This window comes from Aegilops tauschii, chromosome 5 (assembly GCF_002575655.3).
Source record: "Aegilops tauschii subsp. strangulata cultivar AL8/78 chromosome 5, Aet v6.0, whole genome shotgun sequence".
NCBI classification, from domain to species: domain Eukaryota; kingdom Viridiplantae; phylum Streptophyta; class Magnoliopsida; order Poales; family Poaceae; genus Aegilops; species Aegilops tauschii.
Genome location: NC_053039.3, coordinates 123,421,289 through 123,441,955, shown reverse-complemented (window position 1 = coordinate 123,441,955; position 20,667 = coordinate 123,421,289). Strand labels below are relative to the sequence as shown.

Below are 20,667 nucleotides of genomic sequence, written 5' to 3'. Positions count from 1 at the left end.
ACGGTTCAGTCCAATGAACTGTTTGCGATGAGGCGGGACAAAAGAAATGGGCAGCCTGATGAAGGCGTGTGCGATATAGAGCATACGGTTCACTCGGATGAACTGTTTGTGATTAGGCAACACAAAAGAAACGGGCAGCCAGATGAAGGTGTGTGTGATATACAGCATACGGTTCACTCGGATGAACTGTTTGTGATCAGGCAACAGAAAAGAAACGGTCAACCAGATCAAGGTGTGTGTGATTGAGGGCATACGTTTCAGAAGGATTAACTGTTTGTGATTAGGCAACAGAATAGAAACGGTTAAGCCGGATCAAAGTGTCTGCGATTGATGGCATACACTTCACATGGATGAACTATTTGCGATTAGCCACAATAAACTGAAACAGTTAGATAGATCAACGTGTGTGTGCTAGACGGGCACACCCATTCTAACTAAAAGGAGTGTGCACGATGGTAATAACGAGCGCGCACGGTTGTTGGAACAAGACGTGTGCTGACATTGCCTATTGCGGTGCACCCTATGGTGCAAACGCCACGTACGCGGCCGAGAAGGCGTATGTGCCCACGTTATGCCTTCCGGGAATAGTGCCGCACTTATAACCGTCAAAAAAATTGAGCATCCGTCCCGTCACAATTTTTTTAGAAGAACAAGGAGGCCGCGTCCCGTCACATTCCAAATTGCAGACCTGTTCACACCGATCAAAACCTAAACGGTTTCCCACTTAGGAGTGTATTACTACGCGGTTATAAATAGTACTACTCCAAGATGACTGCACATTCCTCCTCAACTCCTCATCCACAAAAAGTCAAAAATAAACAAGTCATTCATCATCGTTCCCTTGTGTCCGCCATGGCCAGCGTGAGTTCTAGGTCGAGAGATTGCCACCAGGGAGAGGCGAGCCTGGAAGCGGAATTACGAGAGATGTCCCGCCTCGCCGTGAAAGCAGCCAACATGTCCCGCCGCACGGCTATAGCAGCAGAGAGGTCCCGCCATGCCGCCGAAGCAGCACGGAGGACCCGCCGCGCTGTCGATGCAGCAGACTGGTCTGGCCATGCCGCGGAAGCAGAGATGTCCCGTCGTGCCGCGAATGCAGCAAAGATGTCCTCTTGCACCGCGGCGGCTTGGAAAAATGTCTTGCGGGCAGGCGAGGACTCTTACAGGCGCATGCGCGCCCTCATCCTTAGGCAGATGTATCAGATCTCTAGGTGGGCGAGGTTGCAAGATGACCTGAAAGCCTCGTTTGAACAGTCTACCAACGTCATCCAGCAATTAAATGAGAGCAATGCGAAGCTCCGGGCTGAGCGCGACCTGCTGAGGGCGAAGATCGTCGGAAGTGCGGAGCAGCAGGAGCAGACCACTGCCTTGTTGAAGAGGACCGGCGTCATCATCGAGAAACTTATGGACGAGAATGCCATGCCGCGCATCGAGCGCAGAAGGCTGGTGGAGGAATCCGTGGATGCTCTCAAGCAGCATCTTGAGGACAAGAAAGAGCTCGTCGCCGCTCGCCACGGAGACTAGTTCCCGCGGCCTGCAGCAACGCATCAAGAAAGTAGAGATCAGCGAGCCAGATCGTTGTCTTCCTTCTTATTTTGCCCTTGTGTATTTCGGGCGTTGCCGCATGTGGCTTTTTTAAATTATGTTTCTAAATATGTAAGACAATTATTATCCACTGTCATCGTCCTTATATTCATCATGCTTGCTATAAGTCGTAGTCGATGCTATATAGGTCCGTCGGATCTTACATCAAGATCTGTGCAAAACTTTCTTTTTAGATTTTCATTTCTTAAATCTCAGTCCAGTGAGACATATAGCCACGCCGTAGAACAGGTGCTCAGGTGCCATTAATGGAGACGTTGGGAGGGAGGTGCGCGGCGGGTAGCGGTCAAAGGGCTCTCCTCCCGATGAGCATGCGCAGGGGTCTGATCGCACGCCTCCCGTACTCGAATAGCTACCCCGCACGTCACTTCCTAGCCAATAAAAAAAGGGGACGTGTGGCCGCACGTAATTGGTAAGTCAAACGCCCATGGTTTCAATAATACTTGTGTTTCCGATTTGTAACGTGACAGCACTTGTTCCAAAATGACTTTGTTGATTGTTAATGTGTGCGCCTTCACAAATCGGACAGAAAAATTACCACAACATGTTGGTGCCCATGCCAAGTTTCATGATTTTCAGGCATGTTTTGGAATTACAGGAATTAAAAAACCAAGTTTTTCAATCTTTCCGACCGAGCCACGACGCCCAGATGTTTGAATTTCACTCACATCTCTTGCATGGGACCTAGAAATTCACCCAAGGACACACATGTGATTTTTCAAACAACTTTGGTGCACTGGAGCCTATGCTTCTAGTTCAAATATGAATTATCCACATTAAATGCCCAGAAACTCAATTAATGTATAAAAAAGGCCAAACGAACTCGGAATAATTCCAAAATTTAGCACGGTACTTCTATTTGGTCTAATCTGGCTGTGTAAAAAAATTAAGGCGGGAGAAGGCAGTGTACGTATGTTGTTTCGCACACGGAGGTGACACGTTCCCTCTCGGAACCACGAGCCTTCTTGAGGGAAGCTCCGGTTTGCAAGAATCTTACACCAAAGCTTGTCCCAATTCGGCCAAAAAAATTACCGCAGCATGTTGGTGCCATGTCATGACACCATGCCAAGTTTCATGATTTTCAGGCGTGTTTTGGAATTACAGGAATTAAAAAACCAAGTTTCTCAATCATTCCCGCCGAGCCACGACACCCGGATGTTTAAATTTTATTACCATTTATTGCATGGGACCTGTAAATTCACCCAAAGACACACATGTGATTTTTCAGCAAATTTTGTTGCATTGGAGCATGTGCTTGTAGTTCAAATTTGAGTTATGCACATTAAATGCCCAGAAACTCAATTAATGCATAAAAATGCCAAACGAACCCGGAATAATTCCAAATTTAAACACGACACTCATGTACTAGTTGCATGTTCACTCTATGTAAATGTTCTAGTAATTCAAACACCATCCTTTCCCTCCGTAACACCATTTTGTCTTTCAAAACATAATGAAAAAATCAGGTATACCATAAACAGTTTACTAGAAAGAGCCGTGTGGGATGCGATATGAAATATCTTGGCGCACCGTCTTGTCTAGCTTACGCAGGAAGCTTCGCTGTCTACAGTCCACCGCCCCCGCTTGAACCACACTTGCGCGCCGGTTTCTCACGGCACCGAGCGAATTTTTTTGCCAACGCAGAAATATCTATCTCCCCGCCCCTCCCTCCTACCAAAAGCCACATTTACACTGTTCCTCCTTGCTTTCCAAGTTCAAACCTTCACTGTTGCTTACTGGTAGCCCAGCCTCCTCGTCGGCGACCCTTCTTCTTGCAGCGCCGCCTCCTCGCCGGCTATCCTTCTTCTTGAAGCGCCGCCTCCTCGCCGGCGACCCTTCTTCTTGCAGCGCCGCCTCCTCGCCAGCCACCCTTCTTCTTGCTGCGTGGCCTCCTCGCCACCGACCCTTCTTCTTGCTGCGTGACCTTATCAATATGTTCAGGTAATCCACACCCCACCCACACCATCCTCCTCCTTTCCCGTCCCACAAGCCCCGACTGATGGAGCGACACCTTCCACCAAAATCACTGCCCCCTCCTCCAATTAAGCGCCGCCCACAGCCATTTTACATGCAGTATAACATGGAGCTGAGTAGCATGCGGCCGCACGCGCAAACGAGGTCGCTATGGCTGTCATGCGTGTCGACCACCAGATCTTGGAGGAGCACCTCGTCTTCGAGGCCACCGTCGACACCGCCACGCGATTGTCTACTTTAAAATACAGTTCGTGATTTTTTCTCGAGGCCACCGCCAGTGCCTTCTAGTGATTTGTCCTCTATAATGTTAATATGCAATCTGATGTTTAATTAACAATTTGGTCCTCTGAAATGTAATGTTCAGTTAACACTTTGGTCCAACAATTGCTACATTTCGTAGTACCGTTCTCAAGCATTCTTTGTTTTGTTAACTGTCTTATCTTCTAGTACATGTTTCTATTCTGCAATGTTGTGCTCAGTTAACTATTTTGGTTCATTTGGTCTGCTGTCCATTTAACTGTTTGGTTCAGTTCTGCAATTTGATTTTCATTTGTTGTGGGTACAATTTTGTATTGTTATGCATGTGACACCAATCGAATTTGGCTGTACTCAATACATATTCTACTGATAGTATGGCAACTCTCAGTTAACCTAATCAAGATCTTCCTTATGTGTGTTGCAGGGAAACAATGGGAGACACTGCGGTTTACCATCGAGGTTTGTTCAAGCAGGGTCCTTTGGCTAATAGCACATTATTGTGCAGTTGCAGGAATCATTCTAATATTTACGTTTCTTACAATTTGGTCTTGCACATGTAGGTCCTGCTATCAGAGGCTTAGACCCACTGTTCGACCCATTTTGCATATGGGGAAATGAGATGTCCATGAATATCAGTCAAGTCAAGAAACTCAGAAAGATTGTTAGGATGAAGAAACTTGCGACGAATAACAGCAAGATCTTTGTTTGCACAATGAAGAAGACATCAGTCAACTATAGGATGGTACCAACTCTTTTACCTTGTTTTTACCCCTTGCGCCATTTCAAAATTTACAACAGCGATTTATGCATAGCTTTGTTTTCAGTACTTTTCAAACCAGTTCACCGATGATTACCTCTCAAACCACCTGCATGGTCAAGAGGCGAGGAAGGTATTCATTCAACACCCACAGTACAATATTGAAGTCTTGCTGAAGAGGACGAAGGTTGGGCGGGCAATTATCCATAGCCACTGGCCTAAAGTTGCAAGGACATTCAACATCACTGAAGGCTCAATATTTGCCTTCCGCTTCTGTAGTTTCCCAGATGAGATCATCTGTCTATTTACCGTGTATGATGTTACTTTCCAAAGGTTTTTGATGCTGCATGTGAAACTTGGTGCTGTTGTGTAATGGCGTAACTGAGTGCCGAAGCTATCTGATGTAATTCGATTATGAAATCCTAGTTGCTTTTATACGGATATGAAACATCTAGCATGTTTTATAAGAAATATCAGTTTGATTAGTACATGGATTATCAATAATAGGCTAATTACCCTGCTTATTGGGGTTTTCTATTGCAAATGGTTACTCAGACAGCACCGTGGGCGATGAACTCAAACAACCCGCATGGTTTCTAGAAAGTAGGCGTGTCCGATCAACTAACAATCACACACGGCTTCCGGCAGCGAACTGTTTGCGTTAGGCCACCTTGCACAAACGTTTCCACACAAAGAACTGTGTGTGATATACATACCTACGGAAATGTTTTTCTAGGATTCACCGTGTGGGATGTACATACCTACGGAAATGATTTTCTGGGATTCACCGTGTGGGATGTACATACCTATGGAAATGATTTTCTGGGATTCACCGTGTGGGATGTACATACCTACGGAAATGATTTTCTCGGATTACCGTGTGGGATGTACATACCTACGGAAATGATTGGGTTTCGATGCCTCGCCCGATCGCACACGGCCCCAGCCTGGGTCCCAGGAGGGCCTATCTCCGACGATTTCTGGGTCGTGTGGGAAGGACACCCTATCGCACACACTCACTTGGCGACGATTCCAAATGCCGTCGCGGAAAGGGGTTAAAAACCGTCTGTTTAGCATGTCGTTGTACCAGTGTGAACTTGTGTATTATCGAAGTCGTCGACAAGGAATCAGAGGAGGAGGTCTTAGACAATGAGGAGGAGGATTCAGGCAATGAGGAGGAGGAGGACGATGAAGAGGAGGAGGAAGACGATGAGGAGGAGGAGGAGGAGGACGATGAAGAGGAGGAGGAAGACGATGAGGAGGAGGAGGACGATGAAGAGGAGGAGGAAGACGATGAGGAGGAGGAGGAAGATGATGCTGACGAGGAGGAGGAGGAGGAAGAAGTTTCTGGGGAGGGGAAGAGGAAGAAGTTTCTGACGAGGAGGAGGAGGAAGAGGATTCTGACGAGGAGCAGGAGCAGGAGGAGGATGCAGAAGACATGGGTTATCAGGGGGGTTATGGAGATCATCGCTCATCCTTTGCAAGCAGACATGGATCTGACGATTGCATTGGATGACGAGGATGATCTGATGGATGACCAGGAGCTTTTCAATGCTGATGCGAGGAGGATGTACTGCTGCTCAGATTGGAGGCCAAGCCGGGCTACAAGACTAGCCCAATTTTGGTGGAGGAGTATCAGCTCAGCCCTCAGTTTGAGCAGAATGTTGAACGGTCCCACCGGTGCATGGCTCGCCATCTTAAGCATCTCCAAACCCCTTCTAGCAAGTGATGAGGATCCAACATGTGGATGCCCATCATTATATGAAAACATTTATGTTATTTGAATGTGCTTAAAGAATTGATCTATGCTACATTTTGGATTTTGTATGTTCAGATGGTTTTTGCACGTGTGCGTCATGCAAAACTTAACTAAAGTAGCAACAACATGCAAAACTTACCAAAAAATAGCAACCTGCAAAACTTACCATAAACAGGAACACGCATAACTTACTTAAAAAGGAATCCATGCATAAGGAATTTATGTTGTGAAGTTTTTTCTTAAAATTTTGGTATTGCAAGTCCATGATTTTTTTCGAGTAACTAGTTCACACAAAAGGGCTCCATGCACAAGGATTTCATTTTTTTTTTAGTTTTTTTCATTTTCTTTGATTTTTTTAAAAAAATGAGGTCAAACTTGCAAGGTTGACTAGACCTACCAAACTGTTGGGAATTTCAACTTTTATTGTGCTGAGTGCCTACACCGCCAATTCAAAAGGTAAAAATGTTTTTTTTGCCAATTTTCAGGTCATACATACATGACACTTGTAGTTCAAATTTGAGCTAGTTCGGATAAATTTGTAGAAAATTAGTAAATGGATAAATATAGAAATAAAGTTTGAAAATTCATGAAACTTGGGAAGTGTGCATCCACTGTGGTCTACTTTGGATGAAAAATGATAAGACCCTATTTTATTACTTTTTTATAGCACCTACTTCACAAAAAAGTGATCGACATTTAAAACATGGAAAAATAATTTTTATTCCAAAAAAAACTATAATTGCTATGCTAACATTGTCCACAATGGTAACACCCATGGGTGTGCCAAATTTGGACATGTAATTATGGACTATGCCATGGATGTGGCCATGCCCATGGGCGTATGCATTGAAATCCTTACAACTTCATAGTGGATAGGCCATGATTTTTGTGAAGGTTTTTTTTCAAACTTGTGGTATTGCAATTCCATGATTTTTCCCAGTAACTAGTTCACACAAAAGGGTTTCATTTTTTCAGGTTTTTTCATTTTCTTTGCTTTTTTTCAAAATGAGGTCAAACTTGCAAGGTTGACCAGACCTACCAAACTGTTGAGAATTTCAACTTTTGTTGTGCCTAGTGCCTAGGCCATTAATTCAAAAGGTAAAAATGATTTTTGCCCATTTTCAGGACATACATACATGACACTTGTAGTTCAAAATTGAGCTAGTTTGGATAAATCTATAGAAATTCAGTAAATGGATGAAATGTAGAAATAAAGCTTGAAAATTCATGAAACTTGGGCAGTGTGCATCCACTGTGGTCTACTTTGGATGAAAAATGGAAAGACCCAATTTTATTACTTTTTTATAGCACTTACTTAAAAAAATGATTTCCGGCAAAAAGTAAACGGTCTACCTGGCTTTGGTTATATACTGTTCGGTTAACACGTTTTTTTTTTTTTGCAAAAAATGTAGCTCTCTCTCTCTGCTCCAACCGCCGCAAGTAAGCCTGCCTCTGGCCATCAAGAAGGCAGAGCCACGCGGCGGTGCCCCATTATCACCACCACCGCCCTTCCCGCCACCAGACAGTCCTGCCAATTCTAGATGCCTCAAAAATAGTTTGCCGCCACCGACGCTCCACTCCCCACACTCCGCTGATTAAATACCGGCGTCCGACATCGTTCCACTGACGCCTCAGCCCATTGCTTCCACGCGCCGCACAATCCGGATCTAGTTCAGCCGCCATAGTGAGAAAGCTAAAGACCGCAAGGATCTCCACGGGAGGTTTCTGCCCAAGGGCACCGGTGCCCGACACCAGCGGCGGCTCCAACACAAGAACGGCGGCGGGGCCAACCCTGGCGCTAGCTTCTACTACGGCGCCCCCTCGGTGGGCTCGGGCTCCTACTCCGACTACTCCGATCTCGAGCCCATGCCGTCCGAGCTATCTCGTAACCGCCGGGAGCTCGAGGAGGAAGACGCCGAGGAGGAGGTGGCCTTCGAGGCGATGCAAAAGCACCTCGATGTCTACGGTGTCGAAGATGTGACCGAGAAAGATGACGTATCGGCTCCTGCGTACAATGCCACCGTGCTCACTGCCCAGACCGAGGAGGTCACCAGGCGGTGCTAGCCGCGTCTCTGTCGACGGCGCAAGCAGAGGTTGTCAGGCGCCGGGCGGCTGAAGAAGAGGCCGTAGCTCGAGAGCAAAGGAGGGCGGCTACTCTACGTGTAGCGGCCGCCGTCGAGGCGGAAGGCGTGGGACCTGACATCGTCGTCTTATCCTCCTCCTCCCACGAAGACCAAAACAACGACGACGATGGCACCATCGTCCTTTCGGATGATGAAGACAAGTAGCCTTCCATTTGTTGACGCTGCCGCCGCCGGCCGGCAATCTAATGTCGCCCTTATTACAATAGCGTATTAGTGTAATGTCACTATGTCAGTTCGCTCTATTAATCGTTGAACAAATCTAAGAACGTGGTTATTCGGTTTTATCCTAATCTCTGAATCTCTGAATCTGTTGTGTTATACTCCTCCGCGTTCTATCTTTTCTGGTGTCACTGATTCGTGGGCCCTTCTGTAACATAAACACCGCCGCGTCCTATCTCTCCAGCATCACTGGCTCGTGGGCCCTTATGTAAGGCAGCAAATATCAGGACAAAAAGGCTCGGGTATGACCATAAGCAAACAGACGCACTCAGCTGAAAATGGGCGGACGTTGCATAATCTAGTGTTGGTCCCAAGTTCGACCCCACGGGCCGCAATATATTGCACCCTTTTTTCACATAAATCAGCCACTGACATGTGGGTCTCATGGTGTCCCAAGCTTCTGTATATTTCTATATTTTCTTACTTATATACTAGACACTGATAGGTGGGTCCCGGGTGACCCACGCATGAGTGTATGCGGCAGGTAACGGTCAACTGCATTGACCCGACGAAAATTATGTTTGGACGTTTTTGAGTGTGCAGCGATTGCCCGAGGGAAAAAGTGAGAGACATTTGTTGGGTGAGGAAAAACTGAGGAGTACTAAGCAACCGAGGGCATAGAAATAGAAAACCCTAATCACTATCGGCGTCGTGCACGCAAAATCCAACGGTGCGGAGCAGCACGACGAGACGTGGTCTGGCCTTCTCATCTCAGTTAAAAAACAAAACAAAACATGAGTATCTACATTTATTTACCCCTCGAAATCCCCGTTCCAGTGCCCCACCCCACGTCATCAACACCCCCCGACCCCAACCGCTCTCTTCCCCTCGCGAGCGCCACCACCATTCGAAAACACAAGGAAGAACCCCTCGGGCCTCACTACCCCACCCCACCACTGCAGACGAGTTCACCCCCCAACCCCAACCCGGCCTTCCTCTCCGCCGCTCCATCTTCTCTTCTCTTCTCTCCCGGCGGACACACGGCAGTCGGTCGGCTTGCCGGGATCGGTGCTGGTACGGGCCTTCCTTCTTGGACGAGGGACGATGGTGGCGACGGCGACGGTGAGGGAGCTGGCCCCGGCGGTAGCGGAGGGCGCGCCGCGGAATCACGGGACGGTGAAAGACATCGACGTGGCCGCCCGGCGGGCCCAGGAGGCAGGTGAGTCCGCGGGCACATGCGCGGATCGCGCTGAATGCGGGGCGGGAATTTAGTGATTTAATGTTCTTGGTTCGCTGGATGACTGGGGGTGGAGAAATGAGTGCCCGGGCGGGGAAACTCCCATCCCGATGTCACGGTGGCGTGATCTCGGCGTTTTGCCTGTTGATTTAGGCGAGATGTGCGGCAGTGACCAGATGCAGTTGAATTCAAATTTCATGGTGTGATCTGGGTCCCAAGTCAGTGGATACTGCTAGTTTAAACGTTTCCCTTGTCGCGCTTGTTTGAATTTTAGCTTGCTTTGAGCTCATAGTTGTGTTTTCTATGCCTTGCTTGGTTTAAACTGATCCTAGCTCATGATAATACTGTCAATTGTCTTGTTTACTTAGCAAATTATACTGCTGCGATGGTACCTAATGATGACATTCGGCCAGTTGTATCATTCGCTTTGCAAATTATACTACTGTGCTGGTTCAAGAGGCAGTCCTTTTATAATTTTGTGGTAACCCAACACTGAGCATATGGACTTGTGTTTTAAAATAGATAATGTATGATGGTGATGGTTCTTAGGATAGTTGCTATGCATGATTGCTACAATATAGCAGCGCAATGTGAATTTATGATTTACTGGGGTTGAAAATGCAGCAAATAGACGGTATGATGCAGCCAGTTGGTTGCGAAGAACAGTCGGGATTGTGTGTGCAAGGGACCTGCCAGAAGAGCCCTCTGAGGAGGAATTCCGGCTTGGGCTGAGAAATGGAATTGTCCTTTGCAATGCACTGAACAAGGTTCAGCCCGGCGCCATACCTAAGGTAGTTGCACTTTCAGTACTTCTACTTTAGTTAGCTGCCATGCATGCTAATACACGGTGATGTTATACCCGTACATTTTAGGTCGTGGAAGCCCGCGCAGATACCGTTATACCTGCTGATGGCTCAGCTTTGTGTGCATATCAGTACTTTGAGAATTTGCGCAACTTCCTTGTCAGTGTACAAGATATAGGGCTCCCTACATTTGAGCTGTCTGACTTGGAGAAGGTATATTTTTACATTTTGTATTGAGAGCTCATGCCATAAGTTCCTTTAGCTTATAAATTCAGTATTCCTTAGTTGGATTTATGTCCTTATTGGTAAGGCACTTCAAATGAATTACAAAGTAAATGCTTGGGCTACTTTTCCGTGGCAAAATGGTAACATATTTTATCTGCCAACTGGAACTCAGGGTGGCAAGGGTGTTCGAGTTGTCGATTGCATTCTTGCTCTGAAGTCATTCAGTGAAAGTAAGACAACAGGGAGACAGACTCCATGTAATTATGGCAGCATTACAAAGCCTTCGACGTCTGGAAAGCATTTCATACTCAAGAATTCTGGTGCTTTTATGAATAAGTTAATGAGAAGCCACACAACAGAGCCAATCCAGAAAGTTTTAATAGCAAAGCAAAGCATAGAAACTGATTGTTGTCTGGAATCCACCGAGATGGTAAGTCTTATAATGGAATATCAGTTTCTATTTCACACTCTCCATAATGACATGTATCTCTTCCTTTGTAGGCTAATTTAGAATCCCTTAACATGCTTGTGCGTACGCTACTCTTGGATAAGAAACCAGAAGAAGTCCCATTGGTTAGCCTACTTTCCTTGAATATTTAGCTGATCGTCATGCAGCCGCTCTTGGTAGACATAAAAAATGAAACCAGAGTCTTTGCCAACTTGCAGATTGTTGAGTCACTCCTGATTAAAGTTATTCAGGAATATGAGTGTCGAGCTGCAAACCAGCACTTGGTATGTACCGTTCCACTATTATTGAGAAGATCATGTTTATCCAAATATTCTGGGGCATTTTCTTAGTTGTATCACATAAAACTTTTATATGATGATGATATATAGTGCAGATTTACTAATTTGGAAAAAAAATATCACAGGTGAATTGCATAGGTGACCTTAAAGGAACCGACCTATTTTCCAGACCAGAAAAAACTTCCACCAGTACTCGAGTTAAGGTATGCTTGTTTCTTGCCATCTATTAGCCAGACATGTAGACAGTGAGCATTGCTTTTAAATTGGATGTCAACAACTATACATCTATAAAAAAAAACACATTCACTATTCAGGATAAATAAGTTTCTACATGGCCGGAGAGCTTTCATGTACTAATATGTTTCATTGTTTGTCAAACAAAATGAAGATGGGTGAAGAGGAGCCAAATCTCTTGAAGGTGACTGAAGAGGTCAGCTCTGTAGTTCGGAATGATGATTGTGTAGCTGAACAGTTCCAACCAGGGACGAAAATAAGTATTGAACTACAACAGAAACATATCCAGGTATTTCCTTTTGTTTTACATTCCTTTTTTGTTCTTCCCTAATCCGCATTTTGGTTGATCATATTTCCGTTATTTGTGCATTCCTTGCTTAATCTTTTAACATAATATGCTCACTGTAGGAATTAAGAAATTCACTTTCTTCTGTCAAGTCTGGAATGGAACAATTGAGAATACAGTACTCTGAAGATTTTACTAAAATTGGTAACCTATAATTGATTTTGCATCTATCTGTTTTTCCTGCAAATCTATTTAAGAAACACCATATTCTACAACACGTTATAACAGGTAGGCAGCTGTACATCCTCTCTAACGCGGCTTCTGGCTATCATAAAGTTCTTGAGGATAACCGCAAGTTGTACAACCAAATACAGGATCTTAAAGGTAACCATTTTTGGTGCTCAATGAACAAGATATTAAGCATACTAGTTTACATCATAAATTTCGTTTGACTTCATCACCAGGAAATATTAGAGTATATTGTCGAGTGAGGCCTTTTTTACCTGGACAAGCAAATTCCTCTAGCAGTGTTGCTGGCATGGAAGAAAGAACAATCACAATAATCACTCCCACAAAATATGGAAAAGATGGAAGCAAATCTTTTACTTTCAACAAGGTCTTCGGCCCAGCAGCCACTCAAGGTTACATATTCTTGCATATGCTTATTCATAATTAGCTTGACTTTTCTTCAGTACCGAACTTCAGCTTCCTTTTTATAAATGCAGAGGAAGTCTTTTCGGATATGCAACCATTGATCCGTTCGGTTCTTGATGGTTTCAATGTTTGCATATTTGCTTATGGCCAGACTGGATCAGGGAAGACCTATACAATGGTAATAAGCTTTGTCAAAATATTATCTAAATATTCGTAGCACAAAGTTAAAAGAGCTGAGGCAATTCTTATGATGCTGTGCAGAGTGGACCTAATGTACTGAGCGAGAAAAGCGTTGGTGTCAACTACAGAGCACTAAATGACTTATTTAATCTTCAAGCACAGAGAAAGGGGACAATCAATTACGAAATTTCTGTGCAGATGATTGAGATATACAACGAGCAAGTGAGAGATCTCCTTCAGGATAGTGGAAACAGAAAATATCCTTTTTACATTAGAAAATTCTCTGTTGTTCATCTTGGATCTAGCTATTTGAGGAATATCTTAAATCTCCTTAACGTTTAGCACATTAGAAATAAGAAATACTTCACAAAAAGGGCTTGCAGTTCCAGATGCGAGCATAGTTCCTGTCACATCGACCTCTGATGTTGCTGAACTGATGAATCAAGGCCAAAAGAATCGTGTGGTAGGTTCAACAGCCATCAACGATCGAAGCAGCCGCTCTCATAGGTTTGGCATGGACATGCCTTGTTTATACTGAGTTTTTACCTGTATAGTTTAGCTTTATACTTATAACTGAAACCTACATGCAGTTGCTTGACTGTTCATGTTCAAGGACATGACCTAACATCTGGGACAATCTTGAGAGCTTGCATGCATCTTGTTGATCTAGCCGGTAGTGAAAGAGTTGATAAATCTGAGGTTGTAGGAGATAGACTGAAGGAAGCACTGTACATAAACAAGTCACTTTCAGCACTCGGAGATGTGATCGCATCCCTTGCCCAGAAAAACTCTCATGTCCCTTACCGCAACAGCAAGCTTACCCAGCTTTTGCAAGATTCTCTAGGTACTTCGCAAAGTTAATATCCTAAATTTCACTTTCTTGGTACCACAGTCTACAATCTATGGGATAAACATTGTGTTGATTTTCAGGAGGACAAGCAAAAACATTGATGTTTGTGCACATAAGCCCTGAACCAGACGTTGTTAATGAGACAATAAGCACCTTGAAATTTGCTGAACGAGTTGCCTCTGTTGAGTTAGGCGCAGCAAAAGCGAATAAAGAAGGTGGTGAGGTTAGGGAGTTGAAAGAACAGGTACGTACTTATTCTTAATTTCTTGTTTCTGTGACTTAGCTGTAGGTAGCACCGTGCCACTGCCATTGAGATGTATAAGAAACTTATGTTCTTTTGTGCATTTTAGATTGCTTGGCTCAAGGCAGCACTGGTTAAGAAGGAAGGAGAACCAGAGAACATTCAGAGCACACAGTCAAGCCCAAACATATACGGAATCAACAAAGGCAATGCAACACCTGTATTCCGAAAAAACAGGCAGCCAATGGAAGACGTTGGAAACCTAGAGGTGACTCTTTTCCAGCCATCTCAGCTCTTTCTATTGGATATCACAAAAAATATTAATTTGACAGAATTCATGTGTTCTAATTGCGGTGTCAACCTCAGAAAAAATATTGTCAAATATTATCTAGAGGCCTAGTCCCATAACTTGAGGACAGTGAAACCCTTCTAAGATAGAAATGCCTTTTGAAAAAAGCTTGCTACTAAGTGGACTTATTTTGTAGATAGTTTGTAGATATAGGTCTTAAATTTAGAAAAGAGATTGGACTGGTCAGATTTCTCCAATTGAGAAAACAGAAATTGTACCGTAAGTATCTTTTAATCTTAATCTTCTTGACATGTGGAACTCTAATATAGGTTCAATGTATATTTTCTTCCTTTTTTTATTAGGTCCGGAACAATGCCACTCCGACGCAAAAAGCGCTAAAGTTTGATATTCCTGGCTCTGGCATCCTCGTCGAGCATAACTCGCCTAACTCGGTCAAGAATTGCTGGGTTGATAACGCAGCTGTTGGTGACAACCAATTCGAGAATAGCAATTCTGTTCGAGAGCAGGAGCCTAATCTCACCACTCACACCCTGCTTCCGAATTTGTTCTATCAAAGATACACTCCGGGGCCGCAAAGGGGTAGGGTTGAGTCAATACCAAGCCAGGAGTCAGACGAATTTAATGGTGTTACCAACAGCTGTTCCTCAGACCAAGACATGGTGATGTCATCCAGTGGCCGGAAAGTAGTTGGCATTACCAATGGAGGCGTTTCAAATAAAAAGAAGCCTCGGGCAAAGAATGACAATAATATGACAACGAGGTGAGGCCAGCTGCTATTTAGACTCAAATGAAACTATTCTTTGCACATGATTAGGTCGCTTTAACCTGTTCTTCTGGTTTTGAATAACTCAGGAGTACAAATCCAACATGCAAGTCACCACCACAATCGCAGAAAAGACTACAAACACCAGTCAGGAGCTCTGTGCAAAAAACACCTACCAAGAATGGCAAACAACTTTTGAGTGGTACAGATGGAAGAAGAACTCCAAGTGGAAAGACTAACACTGTAAAGTAATGAATCAATGTGAAGGTGGTTTTTTCTGCCATCATCCTCGTCCGTGCATGGCATTCTGCTGGCAAATCAGAGCAACAAAAAGCTTTTCAAAAGAAGTATCTTCTTGAAGCTCCTTGTAAGGATCAACAGTGTGGAGTGATTTACATCCACTGGATGGATCATTTTATTACATTGAATATAGATGGAAGATCTTCAAGAGGACAGAAAGAAGATAAACATGAAGGGAATTTCATATTTGGGATGTGTACGTATTCCACACTAGAAATTACTGTTGTACCAATTGTTCATGAGCGCTGCACCTTGTAAGTAGTTGCTTCTAATAGACAGGCTAGCCATGTTTATAGCATTTTTTTACTTGATCTCTTCTATAGCAAGTATCGAGCTAAGCAGACAACTTTTCCATGGCATTTAATAAAAGCACCTCACTTCATTTTAAAAGGATTGTCTCAAATGAACTTCAGGAGCAAGAGTGAAGAAATTGCATGCTTTTTACATGGTCTGACTCCTGTGTTCATAAATAACTAAGATATAGATATATTTACTTATATGTCTGTTGCTAACAAATGACAATACAAGCTCCACACATTGTTCTGTCACAACTAAGATCCAGATATATTTACTTGTGTATACTGTTGCTAACAGATCAGAATACAAGCTCCACACATTGTTCTGTCACAATACTGCTATTTTTAACTAACTAGATTATTAGATTATATACTTCATCAATATTATGGAGTACAACATCAAGATGGATCCTTGATCCCCACATTGTTCTATCACAATTGTTATCCACACTATTCAGCAGGGTCATGTTGTTGGTACCAGCCTTGCCCTTCCCGGGGGACTATGCAGACCCCTTCTAGAGGCTCTGGAGAGTCGCCCTACAGATGCTAGCTTCAATGCTGCCTTGATCTTAACCCACTTACGTGGCGACAAAGGTGTCGCTGCCCCTTCACTGCTAAAAAACTGAGAAATGAAGCGTTGTATGAGCTGATCATTTTCCACCGAGTCAAAGCTGTTTGTTCTTGATGGCTGTAAGCCAGCAAAAACTTGATTTGATTGATGTAGTGTTTGGCCATTGCATAGTAGGTCAGGTTGCTTGCTGAAACTCTCCCCTGCAGATGTCATCCAGAACTAATTAGATCCAAAGCAAGTCACCATCAAATATCAGGTAATTAGCAGTAAAAGTAATGTTTCAGAGTAATTACTGTTGCTTGTAAGCTGGGAGTGAAGCTGCATAGAATCCATGGTTGTATCCGTAGACGTTAAACTACCGACAGGGAAGCTCTGCAGGCGCAAAAGATATTTGATTTTGTTCAGTTTAAGAGTATCCCAATGAATTGTTCAGTTCCAATTTATATCCAGAGTCACTTTTGATAGAGATTACTTCCAAAAGTAAATGTCACCATGCTTGCACAGGAAAAAGTTATCTTACACTGTATGATTGTTCAGAGAAATGAGAATGGTTCTGTCCATGCTGACCAAATTGCATAACAACCTGACCTGCCTGAATGTTGTAATGAGCAATAGCAGAAGTTTCAGCATCTGGACCAAAATCTGTTCTTTCAATATTTGGTATACGTAGCTGTGTGATTCTTGGTCGAGGTAAGAAAGTTCCTTGGCTTGGATCATATGGTGTAATTTTTTGGGTGACTATTTGATGGCTAACATCATTGGAAGTCTGACCCTGCAGAAATCTTGACATATCCACTGAAGCCTGCATGAAAATTGATGACAACGCCTTAGAGTAACCTCTATATGTTTCTTATCCTTTACCATAGTTTATTTTTGAAGCATTATTACTTACATCAGTTGCTTGCTGGAAAGAACAGAATCTCTCCTTTGATTCAAGTCCTTGACTAGGCAAGAAGTCTCCTTGAAACCTACTATGCTGACCTGCCAACGAATTGACATCAATGGTTGACGTTCGTAAGTAATTATTACGGTTAGTGAATGAACAGGCAAGATGGTACCATAATTCAGTATCTGCTGATTTTGAAGAATATTACTCAACCCAGAAGCACCCTTTGCATGAAACTTATGAACTCGTACAGGACGGTTGTTTATCATAACATGATCATACTGAATATCCTTCATATTCTCATAAGCCTTTTGCTTCAGAGTCTCGACTAAATTCTGTGAATAAAGAACGTTAAATGTTAGAGCATTAGTGAGAAAATCTGCTATCTGAAGCAAGTGAGGATAAAGCACCTTCTCTGGTTGATGAATCTTATCTAAGGGCTTGTAACGATCACCAAATTTCACCCCAACAAGCTGAAGTATGGCATCAAAGAAAAATTGCATGTCGGTTTCCTTAATTTCATGCAGGTAAAGAGTGTCGCCAACTTCGCATGTCATGGCATGTCCTATGATGGCTTTCCAAGCTGCCGGTGACATCTTGGGGAAAGTCTAGAGGTAGAGGAGAAACCGAAAGAACTTGTTAGTCCAGTTTCAGCAACCTTGTTCTACGAAAGCATCATGCAGTATTTTTTAATTAGTAGATATAAACATAGAGCCTTTACCTTCAATAGCTTCTCTTCATTCTTTACATAAGACTGTAATAACTTCTGCACAGTATCAATTCCACTGTCTGACAAGGCCTGGTGGTAAGCCCCTTTCCTACCAATCTTTTCCAAACGCCAAACTTCGTCGCCCAGCTTAGGTGGGTAGTGCTTTTCAAATCCTACAAAAGCAGCAAGGCGCACATGATCGGTCTCAGCTCCAAACGAAGAAGGCACATTTGTGAAGAAGAAAATAAAACCAAATGAAAAGCTTAAATGTGAGGCAAATAGACATACCCTCCACCCTGCGCTCTTTCACGCGGAAAGGCTCGGTGATTCCTTCAAGAACCCTCTCTCCAGAGTCATTGACAAGCCTCAGCCCGAGCCTGAACTTCTTAGTGCTTGTGAAGCTGGAGTTATCAGTGAAGTTAGCACTTCCAAGAAAAGCTTCCCCTCCACTGAGCTTCAGCGTCAGATCACCGTTGAGGAGTTTTGCGCTTTTCTCTCGGCCCCATACTATATGCTTGTTGAATTCCTCAGGAGTCCAGCATTCCTCTTTTTTAGCATTGAAGTTGCCATGGAGGACTACAACCTCAACCCTAACCGAAGAAAGATGACCAAACCTGACAACGTTTGTCTGGTCATTTTCGAGGTTTTCAACCATGGCCACCTTAAGGGCTGATCCATCCTTGGCTTCTAACTTCATCATGGTGTAAACAGGTTTTAGATCATTCAAGAACATGAGCTGATACCTCGGACGCTGGCTCTGGCCAACTAATAGCCTACATATATAGCTCAAAAAATTAGCATCAAAATTGAGCAAATGGAAGCATATTGATGCAGCTTAGCATGTACTATAAGACCAGTGAGACCTACTTGAAACATTTTGTAAAATGGAATCTAGTTTTACCATGGCAAAGGAGAAGTGTATCTCTCACCTTGGAGGTGCTGCTGCTGCTGCACTGAATTGTCTGAACATGGCTTTCTCTACCTCCTCCGAAACCTGAAATATGCAGATGTGAGAAAGGTTGTAATTGTTACAGATGATATTAAGGAGGGAAAAAAGAGTATCAAGAACAGCATATGCTTGGCCTTTAGCTGTTATAAACGTCGATATATCTATCGCGGCATGTCGCAACGTTTCACAAATGAATAATAGGCCTTTCATTAGCTGTTCCTGGGAACAGTTTCTCTGAAGTATCCTTCCTTCACAGTCATCAGAAGTTCTAGCCTTGACAAAAATTCTCATAAATAAATCAAAAGGCATAGCGAGACAGGAAGAGGTTTGTTTGACCAAGTGCTTACCACTCTCCGAACCATATTGCTGAACATGGTCATGAACTCCTCCCCTGTGATCCCTCTGAAGCCAAACACTCCCAGACCCATGGTCCTCCTCCCCCTCACATGCCTGCCACCCAAAAAGACACGGGACCTTCAGATCAGCCCAGGAGCGCATATAAACAAGGTAAGTTGACCAGGCGTTGATTTTATCCCAAGGATGAAAATCCAGAGGCGGAGACTCACATGACGAGCGATCTCCAACGCTTGGAAGGTCGGGAGAGCTCGCCGCCGTGGTCGGAACCGTCGCCGGAACATGGACGGGGCCGCTTGGAAGAAGCCATTGGGGAAGAAAGGGAAGGAGGAGTCCATTGGCGGGGGGCCTGATATAGACGAGGAGGAGGAAAGGGGCAGGAAATGGAGGGAGGGGAACCTGCAGGAACAAGCTGGGATGGTTCCCTAGTCTCTCAGCTTCTTTGGTTTTCTCGGGCCAAAGTAGAACGGGGCAAATAATCCAAACCCCCGGCCAAAGACTTGTGATTGTTTTTTTCGAGAGTACGCAAATTGCGACCCAAAACCGCGAAACTCGCCGCGTCTCGACCAACACCGGTCATCTCCGAAGAACAGCAACTCCAGCTTCCTTGGATAAACCAGCGACGACCGTACATAGCGCCTGAGAGGAGCGATCCGGGCTGTCGCGAACACCGGAGGAGCGCAACAAAGGGCCTCTCGTCTCCCAGCACAATGCTCTCAACAGAGAAACGGCGTCAAGACACCGCCATCATGCCGATCCTGCGAATCAAGGCTTTCGCCCCGGAGCCAATTGCCGCCACCGGGCAACGAAACAAATGGCAACACACACGGCGACGCCTCCATGAAGGGAAATGACATCCACGGATGCCATCGACGTCGGTCCGACCAAAGCCGAATAGGATTTTCATCCGTAGCGTTGCACATCTCCACGCCGCCAAGATCATGGCCAGCCCTGACCGAAGCCTCGCACCGTCGTCGCTGCAGCAACATGCCATCGAAGCCACACCAACGAGAACCACTCCAACCTCACTGCCGAGGGAGGACGCCTCAAGCCACCGCCTGCAACACAAACGAAGAACCGCAGCATCCGCCGAGCGGTGCAAGGACCAGAACCACCACGACGGCCTTCGCCCGCACCAGGGGACTGCCAACCGATCCGGTCTGACCCGCACCTCGAACCACTCTCCGGCACCAACTCCGTCAAGGCCTCATCGCACGCCTCACACGGCTGCAGCCGAGCGCCCGCTGCCCGCTAGGGCCCTTCCTAGCAGGGCCTCGCAGCGCCGCCGCCTCCATGGCTGCGCTCACGCCGCCGCCACGGACGGTGCCGGTGGACCACCAACTCCCACCAGCCTGCTACGCCCTACGCCAGGCTCCAGACGACCGCCGCCGCGTCGCTGCTTCACAGGCAACTCCACTGAAC

General features: G+C 44.9%; 2 protein-coding genes across 3 annotated transcripts; one reads left to right on the top strand and one right to left on the bottom strand.

The window, feature by feature from the left end:
• The first annotated feature begins 9,530 nt into the window (after window positions 1–9,530).
• On the top strand, window positions 9,531–15,870 carry LOC109744513 (kinesin-like protein KIN-14Q). The gene is made up of 19 exons (XM_020303640.4): window positions 9,531–9,869; window positions 10,512–10,678; window positions 10,760–10,903; window positions 11,088–11,345; window positions 11,417–11,488; window positions 11,582–11,647; window positions 11,788–11,865; window positions 12,051–12,185; window positions 12,305–12,386; window positions 12,471–12,566; window positions 12,647–12,823; window positions 12,908–13,014; window positions 13,098–13,273; window positions 13,362–13,523; window positions 13,607–13,860; window positions 13,947–14,110; window positions 14,217–14,375; window positions 14,759–15,177; window positions 15,270–15,870. The coding sequence occupies exons 1-19, from the start codon at window positions 9,755–9,757 to the stop codon at window positions 15,430–15,432; spliced, it is 2,994 nt and encodes a 997-aa protein (XP_020159229.1). The 5' UTR covers window positions 9,531–9,754; the 3' UTR covers window positions 15,433–15,870.
• A 76-nt stretch (window positions 15,871–15,946) lies between these two features.
• Window positions 15,947–19,684, bottom strand: LOC109744514 (calmodulin-binding protein 60 A). Of its 2 annotated transcripts, XM_040389054.3 has the most exons (12): window positions 19,458–19,684; window positions 19,239–19,341; window positions 18,872–18,936; window positions 18,231–18,715; window positions 17,955–18,115; window positions 17,644–17,841; window positions 17,406–17,568; window positions 17,240–17,328; window positions 17,051–17,149; window positions 16,868–16,939; window positions 16,641–16,719; window positions 15,947–16,547 (listed from the first exon to the last, which is right to left on the bottom strand). In XM_040389054.3, exons 1-12 carry the CDS (start codon window positions 19,553–19,555, stop codon window positions 16,240–16,242), a joined length of 1,920 nt encoding a protein of 639 aa, XP_040244988.1. In that variant the 5' UTR covers window positions 19,556–19,684; the 3' UTR covers window positions 15,947–16,239. The 2 variants fall into 2 exon arrangements, with proteins under 2 accessions (XP_040244988.1, XP_020159230.1); XM_020303641.4 differs by having other exon boundaries at window positions 16,868–17,149.
• Between the last annotated feature and the right edge of the window lie 983 nt (window positions 19,685–20,667).

Excerpts from the sequence above, each read along its gene's own strand:
- LOC109744513 (XM_020303640.4), top strand. The coding sequence starts at position 9,755 with ATGGTGGCGACGGCGACGGTGAGGGAGCTGGCCCCGGCGGTAGCGGAG. Across the intron at positions 12,567-12,646 it reads CCAAATACAGGATCTTAAAG|GAAATATTAGAGTATATTGT; the intron begins GTAACCATTTTT and ends CTTCATCACCAG. Across the intron at positions 14,111-14,216 it reads TTAGGGAGTTGAAAGAACAG|ATTGCTTGGCTCAAGGCAGC; the intron begins GTACGTACTTAT and ends TGTGCATTTTAG.
- LOC109744514 (XM_020303641.4), bottom strand. The coding sequence starts at position 19,555 with ATGGCTTCTTCCAAGCGGCCCCGTCCATGTTCCGGCGACGGTTCCGAC. Across the intron at positions 18,116-18,230 it reads GAAAGAGCGCAGGGTGGAGG|GATTTGAAAAGCACTACCCA; the intron begins GTATGTCTATTT and ends CTGCTTTTGTAG. Across the intron at positions 17,842-17,954 it reads ATGAAGAGAAGCTATTGAAG|ACTTTCCCCAAGATGTCACC; the intron begins GTAAAGGCTCTA and ends CTCTACCTCTAG.